The 18,839-nt window shown below is 49.3% G+C and overlaps 1 protein-coding gene across 1 annotated transcript in view; it reads left to right on the top strand.

Annotated features, from left to right (window-relative positions):
- The window catches only part of IPO4 (importin 4), a 3,008,003-nt gene that overhangs the window by 1,753,017 nt on the left and 1,236,147 nt on the right, over positions 1-18,839 (top strand). The window contains exon 19 of the mRNA XM_069633964.1: positions 16,526-16,629. Within this exon, the coding sequence (XP_069490065.1) occupies positions 16,526-16,629 (104 nt within the window). The remainder of the gene's footprint in view (positions 1-16,525; positions 16,630-18,839) is intronic.

Here is an 18,839-nt window from a genome sequence, read left to right as displayed (position 1 = left end):
GGTGGGCCGCGAGACTGTGGTTCCCCCATTCACCTGCCGCTGGGCCCAGCTCATCTCCTGGCGCAACAGGGGACACGGTCATCCACCAGAAGTTTGCCCTTGCAGTGTGGTTCCTGAGCAGGTCACGTTGAAAAACCTAGGTCGATCACAGGCTAACCTAGAAAATATTCAGGGCGCTAGGAGCAAGGCTACTAGGAGCCAGTACAAGAGTAAATGGTCTAGGTTCTGTCACTGGGCCGACTCTTAGGAGATTGACCCCCTTACCTGAATGCTGGATGACATACTCTTTCTCTGCAAACCTTGCTCACTCAGGTGTGCAGGTGGGTACATGCCGCACCTATTTGGCAGCCATAGGGGCCTACAGAAATTCGGAGGAGGTCTTCTCTTATGACCTGGTGGTCAAGCGACGTTTGGCGGGCCTCGCCAGGCTCTTTCCTCCCTTCAAGGAACCAAAACCCGTGTGGGACCTCAATTTAGTGTTTGGCGCCTTGGCGCACAAACCATTCGAGCCAATGCCATCTGCGGACATTAGGCCGGTCATCATTAAAACAGCTCTGTTGGTGGGCCTCACCTCTGCTCGCAGAGTCAGCGAGATCCAGTCACTGGTGGCTTCAGAACCCTATACTACTTTTCACAAGGATAAGGTGGTCCTGAGAACACACCCCACGTTGCTACCTAACGTAGCCTCTGCTTTCCATCTGAACGAGGAGATAGTCTTACCTATGTTTTTTGCCGACCCCAAGGACGATGCTCAGAGGGTCTTGCACTGTCTGGATATCAGACGCGCTCTGAAATTCTATCTGGACAGGACTAAGGGCTTTCGTAAGTCAGACGCTCCGTTTGTCACCTTCCAGGGTTCAAGGCCCGGTTATTAGGCATCCAAGACCCCTGTAGCAATGTGGATGGTTACGGCCATCAAGGAGGACTATGAGGGGCAGCACAAACTGCTTCCAGCTAACCTGCACGCCCACGCGATCAGAGCCAAGGTCACAGCCATCGCATTCCAGAGGCCAGTGCCGTGGCAGGTCATCAGCATGGTAGCCGCCTGGGCCACCCCTTCGGCTTTCTGTAAGCACTACTGTTTCGACGCCGGCTCTAAGTCAGACGCTGCTTTTGGACAGGCGGTTCTAAGGAACCTTTTTTCTTAAGGAGGGTCTCCTCTCCACCCTGGGGCTACATTCAGTTGTAATCGCCCATGCAGTATGGAGGAAAGGGGACGGGACCCAACAGTAATTAATAGTTACTCACCGTAGTGACTATAAGTCCCACCATCCTCCCCCCTAATAATACGGGTGTCATTAGGCAATGTTAAATATTGTCGATGCGTCAATGAGGACTGAGGAGTGGCGCTGCTGGGCGGAGTCAGGGGAGTGCATGCTCCCAGGGCCGCGCCTCTAAATTTAAAGGGGAAGGTTTTTTCTGGTGAAAACGGTTCTGTCTCCTGTCCCTAGCGAGGGAGTCCTATGCAGTATGGAGGAAATGGGACTAAGGACGTTGGTCACTACGGTGAGTAACTATTAATTTTTGGTGCGCCCAATTCGCTGCAGCCAGTACGGCGCAGGGACCTCAGGGCGCAGGGATATTTTGGCGCGACAACGGACATGAAACTGCACCTGTAACATGCAGTTAAAGAAAGTGCTCCTATAACATGTTACAATTGCAGTTAATAAAAAAATGAATAGATCCCAACTTAGATGTGGTTAGCTATTTTCCCTGGCATAGTCTTAATCATTTTCCGTTTCTTTTTACTGTCTGTAAAGAAACACGCACTGGTGGGGGTTGTCTGTACTCCTGCTCTCTATATGCCAAAGGAGAGGCACAGAAGACCCCAACCAAGGTTCTCTATTGTGGTAGCAATGGACGAGCAATCAAGGCCTAGCTTCTCAGCGGGTGATACGGGCTGGTTCTTAAGTACAGTGTAGTCCCCAAGTACCCAAAAAGGAATGTCCACACACTGTATTAGTTAAAACAGTCTTTATATAAATAAGGTTCAAGGTTATATATACAATCCTGATAATACACTTTGTGCTCCCGACAATTCTAAAATGGTAAATATATACAGTTCTAGGTGGTACCACGATTACTCGGATTCCATTAAAATGTATCAACTGTACTCAGTTCAAATAGCATACAAATCAACACAGTAAAACGATATCAACCATGGATTTAGGAGGAAGATAAGTTGGTTAGACAATTGGCAGAATACTGAATCCCTACCAACCAGACACAGTTCTGTATGAGGATCCCCCCCACCTGGGCAACCTGTAAATGTAGATGCACTATAAGCCCAGTCCATATATTGTCCACTAGAGTCTTATCTTGTATAGTTCTGCAACCCAATTCAGAGATGAAGAAAGGGTGAAGGTTGTCGATGAGGCAGCAGCCTCGGTCCTTGCGGTGCTCGTTGACGAGTGATCAAAAACGTCCGGCAACAGGGGAGGCGTGCGGTGCACCTCGACGCCTATGGTTCGTTGTTGCAAAGAGTTTGTGAAGAAGTTTGGCCCAGCAAGGGCTTCGGGTCATCGGCGTCTGGCGTTGGCGAACGGGACGTGACCACGGCTGGCTTCAGTAGCTTCGTCAGCGTCTGAGGTCTTCGGGTGGCGGGAAACCCACCAGCGACTTCTCCTCGGTCGTTGGCGGCCTTGACTTTCTCTGGCGGGACGAAAGCAGCCGACTAGGATGAGCAAGGGAGTCCTTGGATCAAAATGTTGTTGGGCAAACGGGAGCACTGCGGCTCCAGTCGGGAACGGTGGTCGTCAACGGTGGACGGCTGTCCGGTGCTTCTCTTTGTTCTCCTCGGCAGTCCCCTTCTCCTGTCGGCAGTCTTTCGTAGGTCTGTCTACCAGGGAGCTTTGGCCAAGATCAGCTAGCGCACGATGGTCCCTCGTAGCTCGGGAAGAGGTCTCCTTACCAGGTCCTCTCTTGGATCAGTTCTTGAAGACCCAGCAGCTTTCAGAGTACACGGAAGGGGACTGCGGTTCACCACCTTCTTCCGGCTCGGCTTCGAGAATAAGCATCAAGTATCAACTTCAGCTTCTGAACAACTTCTTGCAGTGAGAGGCCCCCAGATATACGGTTGATCTCCCATTCACTCTGCTGGGTCACACTCAGGCAACCAATCACTCAGAAGAGCATTCAGGCAGTCAGTCCATTCTTCTCCATCCAGACCCTCACAACACAGAATGTGGATTCGGACATGTACTCTGCCATTCAGCACTACACAATGCATTCATACCAGTTTCGGGCAGGGCCGTCTGTCATTGTGTCAAACACCAGATACTAGACACCCATAACACAGACTATGTATTCATCACACACTCCATTCACCCCGGTCCCACCCCACGGACGTGCCCACAACATATGGTTGTTGGAAATGCTCCAGCTAGTCTGGTCGGCACTTCCCCCACAATACCATATATGGAACTTACAGCCAGTCAGGGGGAAGGGACCGAGTCAGGGCTTCCCGGGACTTTGGGAAAACCAAGGTAACAGGCGATGGAAGGCAAGAGGCCACGGGGGCCATCTTATCCATCAGGAATCCACGGATCCCAATGACAGGACCTGGGCATCCCAAAATGGAGGATTCTCAGGGCACCTGTCAATTCAGCACGGAGCTGCCACCAGCCCGTACTCTGCTCTTTGGGCCACGCACATGTGCCCAAAAACATAAACTAGGAGTACAGGGTCGTACTCCCACCCACGGGTGCCATAAGGCTATCCCATGGGTCTGTTCACTAAACCAAATACAGGAAGAGCCACACCGCCTGGAGTCCCACATGAACTATGCGGAAAACCAGTCAGAACACATGATAAACAATAAAGGACAAGGATTCAGAGGACCTGTCCTTCTGATGCATTTCCAGCATCACACTGTCTTGTTACTTTTTGTAATTATAAGCAAGTGTAAATGTCGAATTGTAAAGCATGCCGTTACCTTTGGATCAGGCACCAATGTATACATTTTATACAAATTAATGACCTCGCTCATTGAGCACTGTTATAATTATTCTTATCCCGTAAGACCAGGTCACTTTGTATTTAGAGTATTATGTGTTCCGGAATAACTGTTTATACAGCTGTATTAATACCCACACTATTCATCTGACCTAATTTTCATAATGGTATTTTGGCAAGTCTGGTGCTAGAAAAGCTTTAATGTGAAAATGTTGATACTGTTAATATAAGTTGTGTGATGAGCCAGTAGGCGAGCACCTTATCTATGTACAATTCTACTGGAACACGGAAATGCACATTTGTAGATATTGGCGCAGGGGAAATGGTGTTCTTAGAGTTCTTTCTAGCGGAGCAGGACATTTAGGCGGAGCCATGCCCCGGGCTGTAACCCAGTCTCCCTAATATTCAAACTGGATTACTTCTCGCAAATGAAAGCCATCAACAGGCACACAGTACCTATCAGCGTGCGCATTTGCGAAAAGTAATTATTTTGTATTTGACATGAGGGCGTTTAGACGTGGCTGCAATGTCAGCCACGTACAAACATCCCCTGCGCCAAATCAGCAGTGCCAGAAAGGCTTCTGTGTGGAAATGGCAGCGCCGAAATGGCCGCTGCGGTGAACCGGCTGTGCCGAAACGAGGTGTTCCTCAGTCACTGCGCTTTCCGCAATAGGGTTCCCGGAACGTAAAGAAAACAAGGCTGCTTTCAGCTTCTGAAAATGTCGTTGTGCAAGCCACACTGTTATTCATTGTTACCCCACAACTGTTCGCTGCTACAAGCACTTTTCAATACACGCATCGGTAACTGGATATGCCTGGAGACCTTCACGCTTTCTCTCACAGAGAACTCAATGTGTAACGTGACGCGCTGCTTTCAGGTAATCTCGCACTGCCAAAGTTTTGAAGTAATTAAGTTACTGTATTCACCACAATCTTTTTGTTTAACTGACGTTAGCTAAATAATATACATTTAACTTCCAAAAAACAAAATGTAGGTTTAGCTTAAGAAATACAGTTCTTTAACTTAGCTCTCCAGAGTTGCAGTTGCTGTAGTATTTCCACCTTCCTGCAATTCTCTGCTGATTCTTCTAACCTCTAAAGAATTTCTAATGAAAGGAAGTTTAAAATGTTGGGCACAGAGTCTTTATCAAGACAGAAGCTAATCAGGATGCAGTATCACTTCCTCCATTTCGACTAGGGAAAGCATCCCTACTCTGTACAGCTGAGTAAAGGCCCAACCCAAAGAAGCAAAGAAAACAAATGCAATAAAATAGAAAATTGATCTAAAAAGCCCCCTGATCCCACAGAAAAGCCTCAAGCCGTTCTAGCCCGAGACCCGACAACTAGCCCAGCAGCGGCTGCGGGTGGCTGCCTTCAAAGGGAGTGGGGAGGTGTTGCTGCGTTATCCATTTTAATACGCATGCAAGCACAAGGCTCTTACTTTAAGATGCTGGTTGACATACAGGTCTTGAAAGGTCTGATACATACTTTGCAACCGGTCCTCTTTTCTGGTTCCGTCCTGGGATTTGAATTTGGTACTAACTTTTTTTAATGGGAGCTCCATTTGAACCTCTCAATTCTTGTCCACTTAGCCTATTAACCTTGAAAACTATATTTTTCATAGCCATCACTTCTGCCCACAGAGTGAGCTACAAGCTTTGTCATGCAAACCACCATTTACTATATTCTCCAAGGAGGCAGTCGTCTTGAGTGTTCGTCCCTACTTCCTTCCCAAAGTGGTGTCCTAATTTCTTCTGGCACAGAATCTTTACCAGATTTTATCCACCTCCTCACCCCTCGGTAAGGATGAAGAGCGATTACACAGGCTTGACCCAAAAAGGGCTCTTAGTTAATACATTTCTCGGATGGCAAATGCCAGGCAAGCTGTTTAACTTTTTGTTATACCGGCCACAGGCGAGGCAAAGCTGTGACCAAATTATCTTTATCGCGATGGATCATCCTATGCATTTGCGGATGTTACTCTATTGTGGGAAAAGATGTCCCTGAGAACCCAAGAGCCCATTCCACGAGAGGGTTGGCAACCACTTCAACTATCCAACGAGGTGTCCCAGTGCAGGTGCAATTCTGCAACTTATTCCTCACCCACACTTTCTCAAAGCATTACTGCTTGGATCCTCCATTTGGAAGAAGCAGATCTACACAATATCAATCTGTATTGTAGAAACTGCTCTCCTGAACACCCGTGAAGATCTGCTATTTAACCTTGATTCTAACCTTCCTTCTCCAGCATGGGGTCTGGCATGGATTCACATGCTCATGAATATTCCGTCGTCAGGCCGGGAATCCTCGGTATAGAAAAAATCAGTATCAGTATCAGTTTCGTTTCTGATCTGTCTTTCTCAGTAGTAACCAATCACTGGTCTCTGGGTCATACTGCCCCCAGCCAATGACTGCCCTCTTCCTAAGCCCCGCCCCTGGCAGCCATCCTCAGATTTTTACCGCACGTTCAAGTGTTGGGAGTCCTCATGCTTAGCTCTCGAGCTTTTGCTGTGTTTTCGTGCTTTTTTCAGGAGATTTTCTCATTTTTTCAGTTAAATAGAGCCTCAAGCTCCACCGTTTCTACTTCCGATCAACGGGGATCCGTTTTGGAGTTTCTACGCCCCTCAAGGGTGAAGATTTCATCGAGTTATGCTTTTGGAGGATTCCAGAAGTTCCGAGGCCTACCCCGGACATGGCCCAGGGGAAAGGGAGCTCAACGCCCGGGAAGCTGTTCAGGACCTGCCCTGGATGCCAGCTTCAGAACGTTTTCAAGGAGGACGATCATTTATTATGCCTCTACTGTCTCCATGAGGACAAGACGCACAAGGAAAAGGACTGCGCGTTTTGTGGGAACATGTCGGAGCGGACCATGAAGGATCGCCACCTACGTCTCGCCAACTGGCTGGAAGGTAAGAGCCCGCCAGGCGAGAAGAAGAAAAAAGTCAGAGCGGTCTTCTGAGTTCTGTGAGGGTTCTCCGGCGACAGGGGCCCAACAAAAGGCTAAGCACCGTGAGTCCGCGGGCACCGGGAGCGCCGAACGGTCGGGCTCCTTGGCTGCCAGGCAGGGCGCATCCTCCCCGTCACCATTGACCACGAGCCAACGCTCTGGCTCGGGTAAGAGGAAGTCCGAGAACCCGGCGAAGCTTCTGGAGAGGCCCCGGTCGATCTCGAAGATTCCGGCAGAGGGGGAGCAAGGCTCGGACCCCCCCCCCCAAGGTGAAGGCCCCAGGCGTACAGAAGGTGACGTTGGCCTTAATTCACCCTGCTAACACCTCGATTGAGGATGTCGCTCTGGCTCAGCCTGTGGAAGCTACACCAGTGGAGGCGCCCTCAGGTACCAGAGTCTCCCTGCCACCGCGGAGGGAGTCGTCTTTCAGGCCCATTGAGAAGACCCCCACGAAGTCCTCGTTGGAAAGGGTGGGGGAGGGGTTGGTGGCCGTCGTGGATACGGACACGACCTCTGAAGAGGAGCTCATCCAAGTCGTGGAGTAGGCCCAGCCCATCGGGAGGGATCCCGACGAGGGCGACGGTGACACAGACGAGGCTCCTCAAGAGCCCTCGCTCCCGTCGTTTCCGGCGCCGCAGGACACCTCGGCGGCCATTTTGTCAGCCATCCAGTCCTTATGCTCGGAGATAAGGACTAGGTTGCCCCTTCCCCCGACGGAGGTGCCTGAGCCAGACCCGACGGAGGAACCGGAGCCAGGACCTTCGGAGAGCCCACCACTTAAGAGGAGGAGGACGCATCCTAAGCCTCCTCTCCCGCCTCTGCGGCCTTCTCTGCCTTCCCCCTGGTCCACTACCCACGGGGATGATACAGTCATGGACACGACTACGACGGGCACGGATGACGACGGAGGCGACGTGTCCCCCATTGCCCCCTGCCCGGGCGTCCCCGCCCGATGAGATTAGATCCTTCCATGCAATGATTTCCAGGGCATCCGAGCTCTTCCAGCTCTGCCCCGAGGAAAAGAAGGAGGGGTTCCTTTACCAACGGCGCGAGGCTAAAAGGAAGACGGTCCTCGCCGTACCGCTTCTTGATGACATCTGGGATGAGGGGCTCGCCCTCCTCAAGAACCCTGCCACCGGTACGAGAAGAAGTACCGGGTCCCTGACGCTGCCCCCTTGTGCCTTAGTAGGGCGCAACCTACCCCGGACTCGTTCGTTTCGGCGGCGGCCAAGAAGAAAGCAGGGGGGGGGGCATCGGCCTCGACTTCAACCTCCCTTCCGGACGGCGAGGGTAGCAAGCTGGATGCGATGGGACGACGGGTCATCTCATCTGCAGCGACGACCATCAAGGCGGCCAACGCCCTGGCCATCGTAGCCCGCTACGACAGGGAGTTGTGGTTCAAGATCGCCCCTCTGTTGGACTTCCTTCCGGATGCCAAGAGGGCAGAGGCCCTGGAAATCTTGCAGGAAGGTGAGATTGCCTCGGACCACGCCTTTACGGTGGCTACGGACATCGCCGACACCGGTTTCCGTCAGTTGGGCAACGGCGTTTGCATGAGACGACGAGGATGGCTCAAGGTGACGGATTGCCGCCAGGACGTTCAGACCAAGGTTTTGGACATGCCTTTCGATGGGAACAACCTTTTTGGCAAGGCGGTTGATGAATCCCTTCAGGCGATCAAGACGGCACTGGGTGTGCTCCAACAGCGACGGCTGTCCTTTCGGAGCTCCGGAGGCAGCCAGGGTGCCTCCAAGGGAGACGGCAGCAGCTCCTCTACGTACCGTCAAGCGGCAAGGTCTTCGTCGCAGGAGGCCTACAGGGGACGCGGCAAGTCAGGTGGATCCCGCTGTCGTCGCCAAGGTGGTCAAGGAGGCAAAGCGCCCTCCAAGCAAGATTGAACCGACCGTCGGGTCGGGCCCCCGCCGAAGCACCCCGGTGGGAGGCCGGCTGACGAACTTCGTCGGCGTGTGGGAGTCCATCTCCACCGACTGTTGGGTGCTGGACGCCCTGGCCCTGGGGCACGCCCTCGAGTTCCAGAAGAGGTGCTCCCGCATTCCTCCCGTGGCCAGGAAGGAAAATCACGTCCCTCAACTGCTGTTGGAAGTAAGGGCGATGCTCAGGAAAGGTGCCATCGAGCTCGTCCTGAAGATGCTTCGGGGCTCCGGAGTTTACTCAAGATACTTCCTCGTGAAGAAGAAGACAGGAGGATGGCGTCCCATCCTGGACCTGCGACGACTAAACAAATACATCAAGGCACAGAAGTTCCGGATGGTCACCCTCCAGCACGTGCTGGGACAGCTGGAGAAGGGCGATTTCCTGTCGTCGTTGGACTTGGAGGATGCTTACTTCCACATCCCTATTCTAAAGAGACACCGAAAGTTCCTCAGGTTCGTGGTCAAAGGGAGGCACTACCAGTTCAAGGCCCTCCCGTTCGGATTAAAATCGGCGCCCAGGGTGTTCACCAAGTGCCTAGCACCGGTGGCGGCGCGGCTGCCCCTGCAGGGGATCCACGTCTACCCCTACCTGGACGACTGACTCATACGGGCAAGGACAAGGGAGCTCGCCGTGAAACACACTACGAAGACCGTCCAGCTGCTCACGGACCTGGGGTTCTCCATCAACTTTCCAAAATCCCACCTGGTCCCGTCGCAAGTCGCCCTGTTTCTGGGAGCACAGCTCGACACAGTGGCGCGGCGGGCCTCACAGTCGGAGGAAAGGATAAGGACCATCCTAGGAAAGGTGCAACGTCTGCTGGCCACGGACGTGGCCAGAGTGAGGTCTATGAAGTCCTTCCTCGGAATTATGTCGTCCTGCATTTATCTGGTGCCCCACTGCAGACTTCGGATGCGGCCCTTGCAAGAATTCCTCGACGCCCACTGGATCCAGACGACGGGCAGCTTCGAGGACAGGATCCCGCTCGGCGAAGCTTTCCGTCAGGCAATACGATGGTGGGGTGTCCGTGCTCATCTGACAGCGGGAACAGGTTTCCTAGCCCCGGCCCACCAGGTGACGGTGACGACGGATGCCTCCCTGGAAGGTTGGGGAGCGCACACCGGGGGTCTCCACGCGAGAGGCCTTTGGCTCCCGGAGGAGAAGACTGTCCACATCAGCATCTTGGAGCTCCGCGCAGTGTTCTGGGCCCTCAGGTCCTTCCTTCCGTCCCTCAAGGGCAAGGTGGTGAGGATCTTCACCGACAACACCACCACAATGTTTTACATTCGGAAGCAGGGCGGAACCAGATCCCCTGCCCTATCCAAGGAAGCCCAGGATCTGTGGCATTGGGCCGTCGCCCAAGGGATGTTTCTGGTACCCTTTCATCTGGCAGGGATAAAAAACACCATCGCCGACTCACTCAGCAGAGAGCTGCGCTCGTGCCACGAGTGGGAACTGCGCCAGGATCAAGTGGACCGACTCTTCCAACGATGGGGCAAACCCCAGATCGATCTCTTCACGACAGCGGCGAAACTCCAAGTGCCGGAGGTTCGCCAGCAGGTTTCCCCAACCGAGGAGCATGGGCGATGCTTTCTCGTTCCCCTGGGACGGCCTGTTCCTTTATGCATTCCCGCCGTTGCTACTCCGGTTCGTCAACCAGCTCAAGAGGTCCTGGTGCAGGATGATCCTCGTCGCACCGGCGTGGCCGAGGCAGATCTGGTTCCCGGACCTTCTGGACTTGTCAGCGTCCACACCAGTCAAGCTGCCGACAGACACGGATCTTCTCTCCAGAGAAGGAGGCGCCATTCTTCATCACGAACCAGAGTCGCTGAACTTGCAGGCCTGGCTCCTGCAGCACTAGAGTTTGGAGGATACGACATCGTGGCCGACTGCAGAGAGGTTCTTGCAAAGGTCAGGGCATCCTCAACTCTCAAGTGCTACGGACATAAATGGAAGAGGTTCTCTGTCTGGTGCAGTGCACAGAAGATTAACCCTCTGCGGATTATGGCCCCTCAAGTATTGCCGTACCTACTGTCTTTGGCCAAGGCTGGCCGATCTCACGCTTCCATCAAGGTACATCTCTCTGCCGTCTCACGTTACACCAGAACTACAGGACGGGCGCCCTTGTGGTCTCATCGTCTGGTGAAGGAATTTATGAAAGGACTGTTCCGATCATTCCCGCCGGTGAAGGCCCCTGCCCCGGCGTGGGAGCTCAATGTGGTGCTGACCAGGCTCATGGGGGGGCCCCATTCGAGCCTTTGCATTCAGTGCCGTTGAAGTTTCTGTCGTGGAAGACAGCATTCCTCATGGCCATCACCTCTGCACGACGAGTGGGAGAGATCCAGGCCCTGTCTTGCAAGCCTCCATACTTGACTTTTCACGACATGAGGGTGGTGCTGAGGACGCACCCCTCCTTCATGCCCAAGGTGCCGTCGGACTTCCACCTCAACGAGCCCTTGGTGTTGCCAGTTTTCTTCCCGTTGCCATCGTCGCCGACTGAGAGGACTTTGCACTCGCTGGATGTAGCTAGAGCGCTGAAGTTCTACGTGGACCGCACAAAGAGTTTTCGGAAGACATCACAGCTGTTTGTGAACTTTGGACCTGTGAATCAAGGGAAGGCTCTCTCGAAGACTTCCATTTCCAGATGGCTCTCCGGCTGCATCATGCACTGTCACCGGTTGGCAAACCGACCGTTGCCAGGCCGTCCAAGGGCCCATTCGACCAGAGCGATCGCTGCTACTGCGGCGTTCCTGTCTGGTGTGCCCCTGCTCGACATCTGCAGGGCTGCTACGTGGAGGTCGACGCACACCTTCACGAGATTCTACTGCGTCGACCGGGATTCCAGGGAGGAGTCCAGAGTCGGCCAGGCAGTGCTGCGCAACCTGTTCGCCTAAGGTGAGCCTGATGAGGAGGTAAGAGTTGCTTAATGTTGAGTTGTTGTATTGCTTGATATTGAGCCTTTTGCCACCTCCCATGGTTGTGCATGTGTATACTGCTATGTATTCTTATATTCATGAGCATGTGAATCCATGCCAGACCGCATGCTGGACAAGGAACAAGTTACTTACCTGTAACTGTTGTTCTCCAGCATGGGTCTGGCATGGATTCACATGCGAACCCTCCCGCCTACCCCTCTGCGGCTCTTCACTTGGTCATACTGCCACTTCACGTGCTACCAAATCTGAGGATGGCTGCCAGGGGCGGGGTTTAGGGAGAGGGCAGTCATTGACTGGGGGCAGTATGACCCAGAGACCAATGATTGGTTACTACTGAGAAAGACAGATCAGAAACGAAACTGATACAGATTTTTTTCTATACCGAGGATTCCCGGCCTGACGGGGAATATTCATGAGTATGTGAATCCATGCCAGACCCATGCTGGAGAACAACAGTTACAGGTAAGTAACTTGTTCCTTAGTGCATGATTTTCCATCTCACCGGATGATAAACCCCCCTGAACCGGATTCCAGAAATACAGACATTCCAGGACACTATACTAACTTATACCACTGATACTTGTCGCCTCTCATCTAGACAATGGCCGGTAAGACCCAAGGATTGTATAATCCTGAAGAGACTGAGACCGGTTTATAGTTCTTGTTGGATAGTTATTGTTTGTATTGGTATTAGGGTGGGAATGGGAGGGAGGTGGAGAGGCAAGAAATCGCTGCTTCGACACCCTGAATATGTCTGCCTTTTCACTTTTATTTTATTCTTTCTCTTCTCGCCCTTTTCCTCAATTCCCCTCCTACTTTCTTTGAGGTTTACTTTAAAATGTGTGAAAATCTTAAAATATATATATATTTTTTTTTTTTAAAGGAGCGATAATGTTTCAACTGGCTTGGGAACCAGTCTTTTATTGGATTAGACTATGGGGATCCCCAGAGCTTAAATATCGAGAAGCCCTTTCAGATCTGTTGAACCATCCCGGGGTTGTCCATTACAGTGGCTATGCCTTGTGAAGAACCAACTTGGGTTGGTGGGTTTAAGTGAGCTTTGGAAGAACCCATTGAATATGTCTAATAGCTCAATAAGAGACGTTAAGCTGACATTTAGATGTGTTAAGGAGGAATGCTTGGCAAGGTCATGTCTAGGTTTGACATCTGGGTTGGACTATCTATCCTCCAAAGTCACCTGATGTGGGGAGAACTACTTGGACTTTATAACCCCAGCCTATGCGTGCACTTTGTTAATTGCATTCACCCTACAAGTTGCAAGTTTTACAAGTAGTTGGAGGAATGGAAACTCAATAATTTGTCCAGCCTGTGGTCTAGCCCCTGAATCTGTTGTGCATTTTCTATTGAGGGAATGTTTTAGTGATTTGAGGAAAATGTGTTTGATCTCACTGTTTCAAAATAATGTGTGTTCTAGAAGCGGTTGCTTTATGTCGGTATACAGTGGTGGCAAATGATCGATGTGGCCAAATATATTCATCGTGCATGTCTTCGAAGGAAATTATGTGTTACCTGACCAAATCCCTGATGAGGTTTATTCTATTGATATTACTGCAGTGACCATATGTATTTTGGAACTTTTAATTGTACACTGGATCTTTGTATGAATTTATTGGATGAGGATGTTTTATTGATTTTGTCCTGATAGCAAAAAATGCTGAATTAAGCAATTTTGACTGACTGGAACTACCTCTTATGAGTGGGAATTTCAGTACGAAGCCCTTCTTCCAGTGTTCCAAACCTGCAGGCAACCAGACGTGGTCCTATTTGACATGAAGGAGAACACCAAATGTCCACACTTAGCCTCAAGGAATGACGGGACAAGAGCTCACTGGGAGGCTCATTCCAGATGCAGTGAAATAATGTTTAGTGCTATGTGTTCTCCTGAATCCCCCTCCTGCGAAGGGTCATTCGCAGATTCCAGTAGCCCCACACTGGCCATCCAGTGTGGTTTTCAGACCTATAACCACCCCGTTGCAGCAAACACCTATACAGTTGCAGACAAGGCTACATCACCTTCTAACGCAACAGTGATACACCCAGCCCCGTACAAATTGGCTTTCTCTGCATGGTTCATGAAGAATTGACTTTGGGACACCCGGGGCTGTCACAGTAGAATCTACAGATAATTCAAAAAGCACAGAAAAAATAAATAGACTCTATAAGAGTAAGTGGTCACGTTTGTGTTTCTGAGAAAGCAATAAGAATGTCGACCAACTTTCCTGCTCTTTGGATGATTTGCTGTCTTTTTTGCCCAACTTGCCAAGTCTTGAGTGCAGATGGACACATACCCCATCTGACATCTATTGGAGCTTATAGAAAATCACACCATGTCTTTCTCTTCACCTAGCACGGTGGTTAAGAAGCATCTGCAGGGTCTAGCGCTTATATATCCTCCAATCACTCAACCTCACCCTGTGTGCGACCTTAATGTTAGTGCTAGCCCATAAATCATTTGAACCGATGGCCTCCACAGACATCAAATTAGTTGCGTGGAATATAGCACCATTAGAGGAACTAACATCAGCGCACAGTTTGAGAAATCGAAGCGTTAGCATCTTGAAAGCCGTATACTGACTTCCACAGATATTGTCCTCCAGACACACCCCTGTTTTTTGCAGAAGGTTATTTCGGTTTTCCATCTTAACCAAGAGATGGTGCTCCCTATCTTCATTCCAAACCCCAAATCAGCGGAAGACAAAGTTCTACATTGTGAAATGAAGTGGAGGCTGGCTTAAGTGGAAGCTGGTCAAGGGGTGACTCCTCTGTACAGCCTATTTAGACAAACTGGCTGTCGATTTTTTATGGTGTCTTTACACTGGTAATTTGTCTCATCTTGTTAGAGGAAGCGGATGTAGCCAGAAACCGCTAATAGTAACTGTAGAATAATGGCTCCTCAAGACTGCGCCAAAATAAGGTTTGCACAAAATCTTAGTTGGTTTTCAATAGTTAATTTTATTAACTGGTGCCCTTGCACTGACACGTGTTTCGGCTGATAACAGCCTTTTTCAAATCTGGCATAGTCGTAATCATGGTTTTTCAGTTTCAAAGGGTTTTATGATATATTGTGTCATGGGTTGAATCCGCTTGTTTCTGTGCTTTTAGTTCATGGTCTTATATGCGTCGGCTCTTTGCACGTGCAAACAAGGGGATCTAACCCATGACGCACAATATATCCTACAACTCTTTGAAACTGGAAAACCATGATTAGGACTATGCCCTGATTTGAAAAAGGCTGTTATCAGCCGAAACACGTGTCAGTGCAAGGGCACCAGTTAATAAAATTAACTATTGAAAACCAACTAAGATTTTGTGCAAACCTTATTTTGGCGCAGTCTTGAGGAGCCATTATTCTAAAGTTCTGCATTACCTAGATGTCCATAGAGCGTTAAAACTTTACCTGGCTAGAACGAAGAACTTCAGAAAATCAGAGGCTCTCTATCACTTTCAGTGGCTCCTCACCAGGTATCGCGCTTCCAAAACATCAATAGACAAATGAATGGTAGCACCTAATGCAGAAGCTTACAGATGCAGCATATGCCATCTCTGGCAGTTATGCATGTGCATGCAGTTAGGGCTAAAGCCATAGAGGTGACTTTCTAGAAGACCACCTTTGTTGCAAGTAATAAGCAAGGCAGTGATCTGGGCTTCCATCACTCTGCTTTCTGTAAGCATTACTGCCTAGATAGCAGTGCTAGGTCAGATGGTGCTTTTGGTCGGGCAACTTTAAGGAACCTGTTTGCTAATAAACCTTAAGTCTTCCTCCTCCCTTATAGTGGGTGCATTGAAATCACCCATGTAGTATGGAGGGAAGCGGTCACAACGTAGGAGTAATAAAAAGTCACACTAGTGAATTAAGTATTTCTAGTCCATAGTAACCTTTCTTCCATATGTCCCCCATATTAAAAGGTGTGCTACTCCAGACAGATGTCTTGTGTCCGGTGCTACAAATGGGATAGAGGCAAAGAGCTGGTAGTTGAGACTAGTTGTGCGTGGTTACGCCTGCAGCTGCCTGCTCTAAATTTAAAGGGGAAATGCACATTTGTATATGGCAAAATGGTTTCCTGACCAATCCTTATGCAAGGACACCCATGCAGTATGGCAGAAAGGGGACTAGGAATACTTCAGTCCCGAAGGTGAAAAATCAATATTTCATGGTATCAAAAAGGAGAAGCCACTAATCTTATGGATGAACTGAAGGAGTAAGAAAAACTAATAACTTTTCTAGGGGGATGTAATAATGCTAGCGAAAGGGTGAGGCTGAACAGTTTGGCACCATATGCTACTGACATCTGGATCACCCAACTGGGGGTCCTATTATAACGTATAGATTATTTTTATTGTTCTTGGAAAACTAAAAACTTGCCATATTTTGTGACTGAATTGTCAGAAAATGCTTTAAAACAATGTAGCATTTGACCTATTTATTGTAATGTCCCCAAGTCTCATTTGAAATGTTCTGCAATGTGTACCCTTTGCTTAAAAACAGATTGGGTGGACAATCCAACACCCCACCCCATTAAAGTTTGTGTCTCTATAATGTATCCTGTTAACGCGAGTGGGGGCAATTAATCTATTCACGTGCATATCAGTGGTCCTGCTCACTGCTATTCGTTGCTCTCTCACTTCTTACTCTGGCTTCTGTCCAACTCTAGTCCTTCTCTCTGGTATCTTTAAATTCCTCTGTCCATCTTGTTTTGCCATCCCCACTGTCTAACTTTGTCCCTTTCTGCTTCAGCCTCATTACAGTGAAAATAAGACGTTTGTGCTCTTTGAGGATGAAGACGAAACCCCTGCTGAAGAAGACACAACCATTGACGATGAGGATCCGGACATCGAAGGGTACAAATCTAGGTTAACATTGGTGATAAAAATGCACAAGTGAAATCTCATTCATGAGGATTTTCTTCATGGTTTCTGTTGCCATCATAATGTGAACAACAACCCCATGGAGTTTTTAACAAGGACTCCTTACCTTGTCTTGGTGTGCATGTTGGGGTCTTGGAGAGCAGGCAGCCCACCAGTCTCGTGCCATACTGCTCTTTGTGACAAGTCTGAGTCGTAACATTAATTAGCAAATGTCAAAAAAGCAGTCATTTTGCTAAATGAGATGAGCAAGTGGATTTATTATAGTAGTCTTGTGAGACAAACGACCAGAAACTTCTTATGAACCTGTTCCAACCCACTAGCCTGCGCTCCCCCACAGATTTTTCCTTTAATACACTACAAACACCCTCCAACCACACAACCTCAAAAGCCGCTTACTGGGCCTTCCAGTATGTTATTCCCACCTTACCAAGAACAATGAAAATTGATCTTTCAAGGAAGTAGTCTCCCCACACTCCCACCCAACCTCCCGTTCATGTTCCTAAAGCATCATATGGTAGACCTCTTCAAGGTGAATAGTGGTGTTACGCACAAGTTTCCCATCACATTGATGCACTGTACGCTAAACGTGTATTAATGTATCTATGTAGATCCCTAACATATGCTAGCACTTTGATTGCCAAGAGAACGGTACCTAGCCTACCTCTGAAAGTGCTTGTAGCCTATCTCTTAGAAAAGCTGCCTTTACTCCGCCTATGATAACGATACTTAGCCTACCACTAAAAGTTGCATTTCTTTACCCATTTTTAAAACAAATTGCATTTAGATTACCTACGAAAGTGCACTCAGCTGCCACTCCTGATAGTGTATTAACGTCTTATCGGCAAAACTGAGCCCACCTACCGACCTTAATGTTAAAACTGAATTTAGAAGTGCTACTGCCATGGTATCTGAACTGCTGCTTGTTAGACCCTAGTGATAAGTCGAATTTAGATGTGCCAGTGCCCATGCAGACTTTAGTGATAAGTCGAATTTAGATGTGCCAATGCCCATGTTTTGAACTGCTGTACATCAGACTTTAGTGACATAACTGAATCTAGGTGTGCTACTGCCCTGCATTCGAACTGCTGCCTCCTCAGACCTAGGTGCTATATGACTGCATGCCAACTGCCAACAATTACCCCACACTAATCTTATCCTGCCCACGCACACAATGTATCCCCACACACTCTATACTGTGCTAGTAAGAGTACTTCTCTATACTATGAATATCCAATACCCGATCACGTCACTAAACTCATTCGCACACAAGTCCCCACCTAATCCTCACAAACTTACTGACATGATTACCACACCTTGCACTGTCCTCCAGAGGAATCTCAAATTACGTGCAAGGCTCCCAAGGCTCTATGACCCTTTAACCAAAGTAGCTCACAGTAAGGCTACCACGAGCTCCCATAGCCGGGCCCAGCACCCTCTTCAACTAAACAGTAGACTCTATCGCGAGTCTATTCGTGCCCAGAAAAGCACGCATAAATCCTCGATACCACTTTCAAAACCAGTACAACCTGCGACCAAGGGAGCACTGATAAATGCCCGCTCTATGGTAGCCCACGCAACAGACATTGCAGACCTACTCTACAATGAAGACCTAGACTTCTTAGCAGTTACTGAATCCTGGCTACACCCAACAGCAGGCCCTGCAATTATGCTAGCCATTTCAGATGACTATACTCTATTAAGACTTGATCGTACCACCTCTCGAGGCGGAGGTCTTCCCATTATAGCGAAAACTAAATTTCCCCTGATTATTGAGACACCATCCAATGCAGGATCCTGTGAATCCTAAACTGCAAAACTAACCATATCTAATACACAATCTATCTCCATCAACCTTATTTACCGACCACCTGGCCCCTTAGGGTCATTTGAAGAAGACCTTACTAACATCCTATCCAATAATCTCAAGAACTCTTCACAAAGCATTTTATTAGGAGACTTTAACCTGGGTTTTAGTGACCCCACAGATGCTAATGCCATAACAATTAATAACACCTTAGAGGAACTGGGTTTTACCCAGAAGATCACGGAGCCCACTCATACCAAAGGTAGAACTCTGGACTGGCTAGCTGCGCATAACTGCCCAGTCCTGATCTCTTCTATACTTCCACAGCCTTGGACCGATCACTACTTGATCTCGTTTACCCTAGAGGCGACACCAGTAC

The sequence above is a fragment of the Ambystoma mexicanum genome, chromosome 13 (assembly GCF_040938575.1).
Source record: "Ambystoma mexicanum isolate Mex_15411 chromosome 13, UKY_AmexF1_1, whole genome shotgun sequence".
NCBI classification, from domain to species: Eukaryota; Metazoa; Chordata; class Amphibia; order Caudata; family Ambystomatidae; genus Ambystoma; species Ambystoma mexicanum.
Note: the sequence above shows the minus strand (reverse complement) of the source record. Positions and strands in the feature narration are given on the sequence as shown.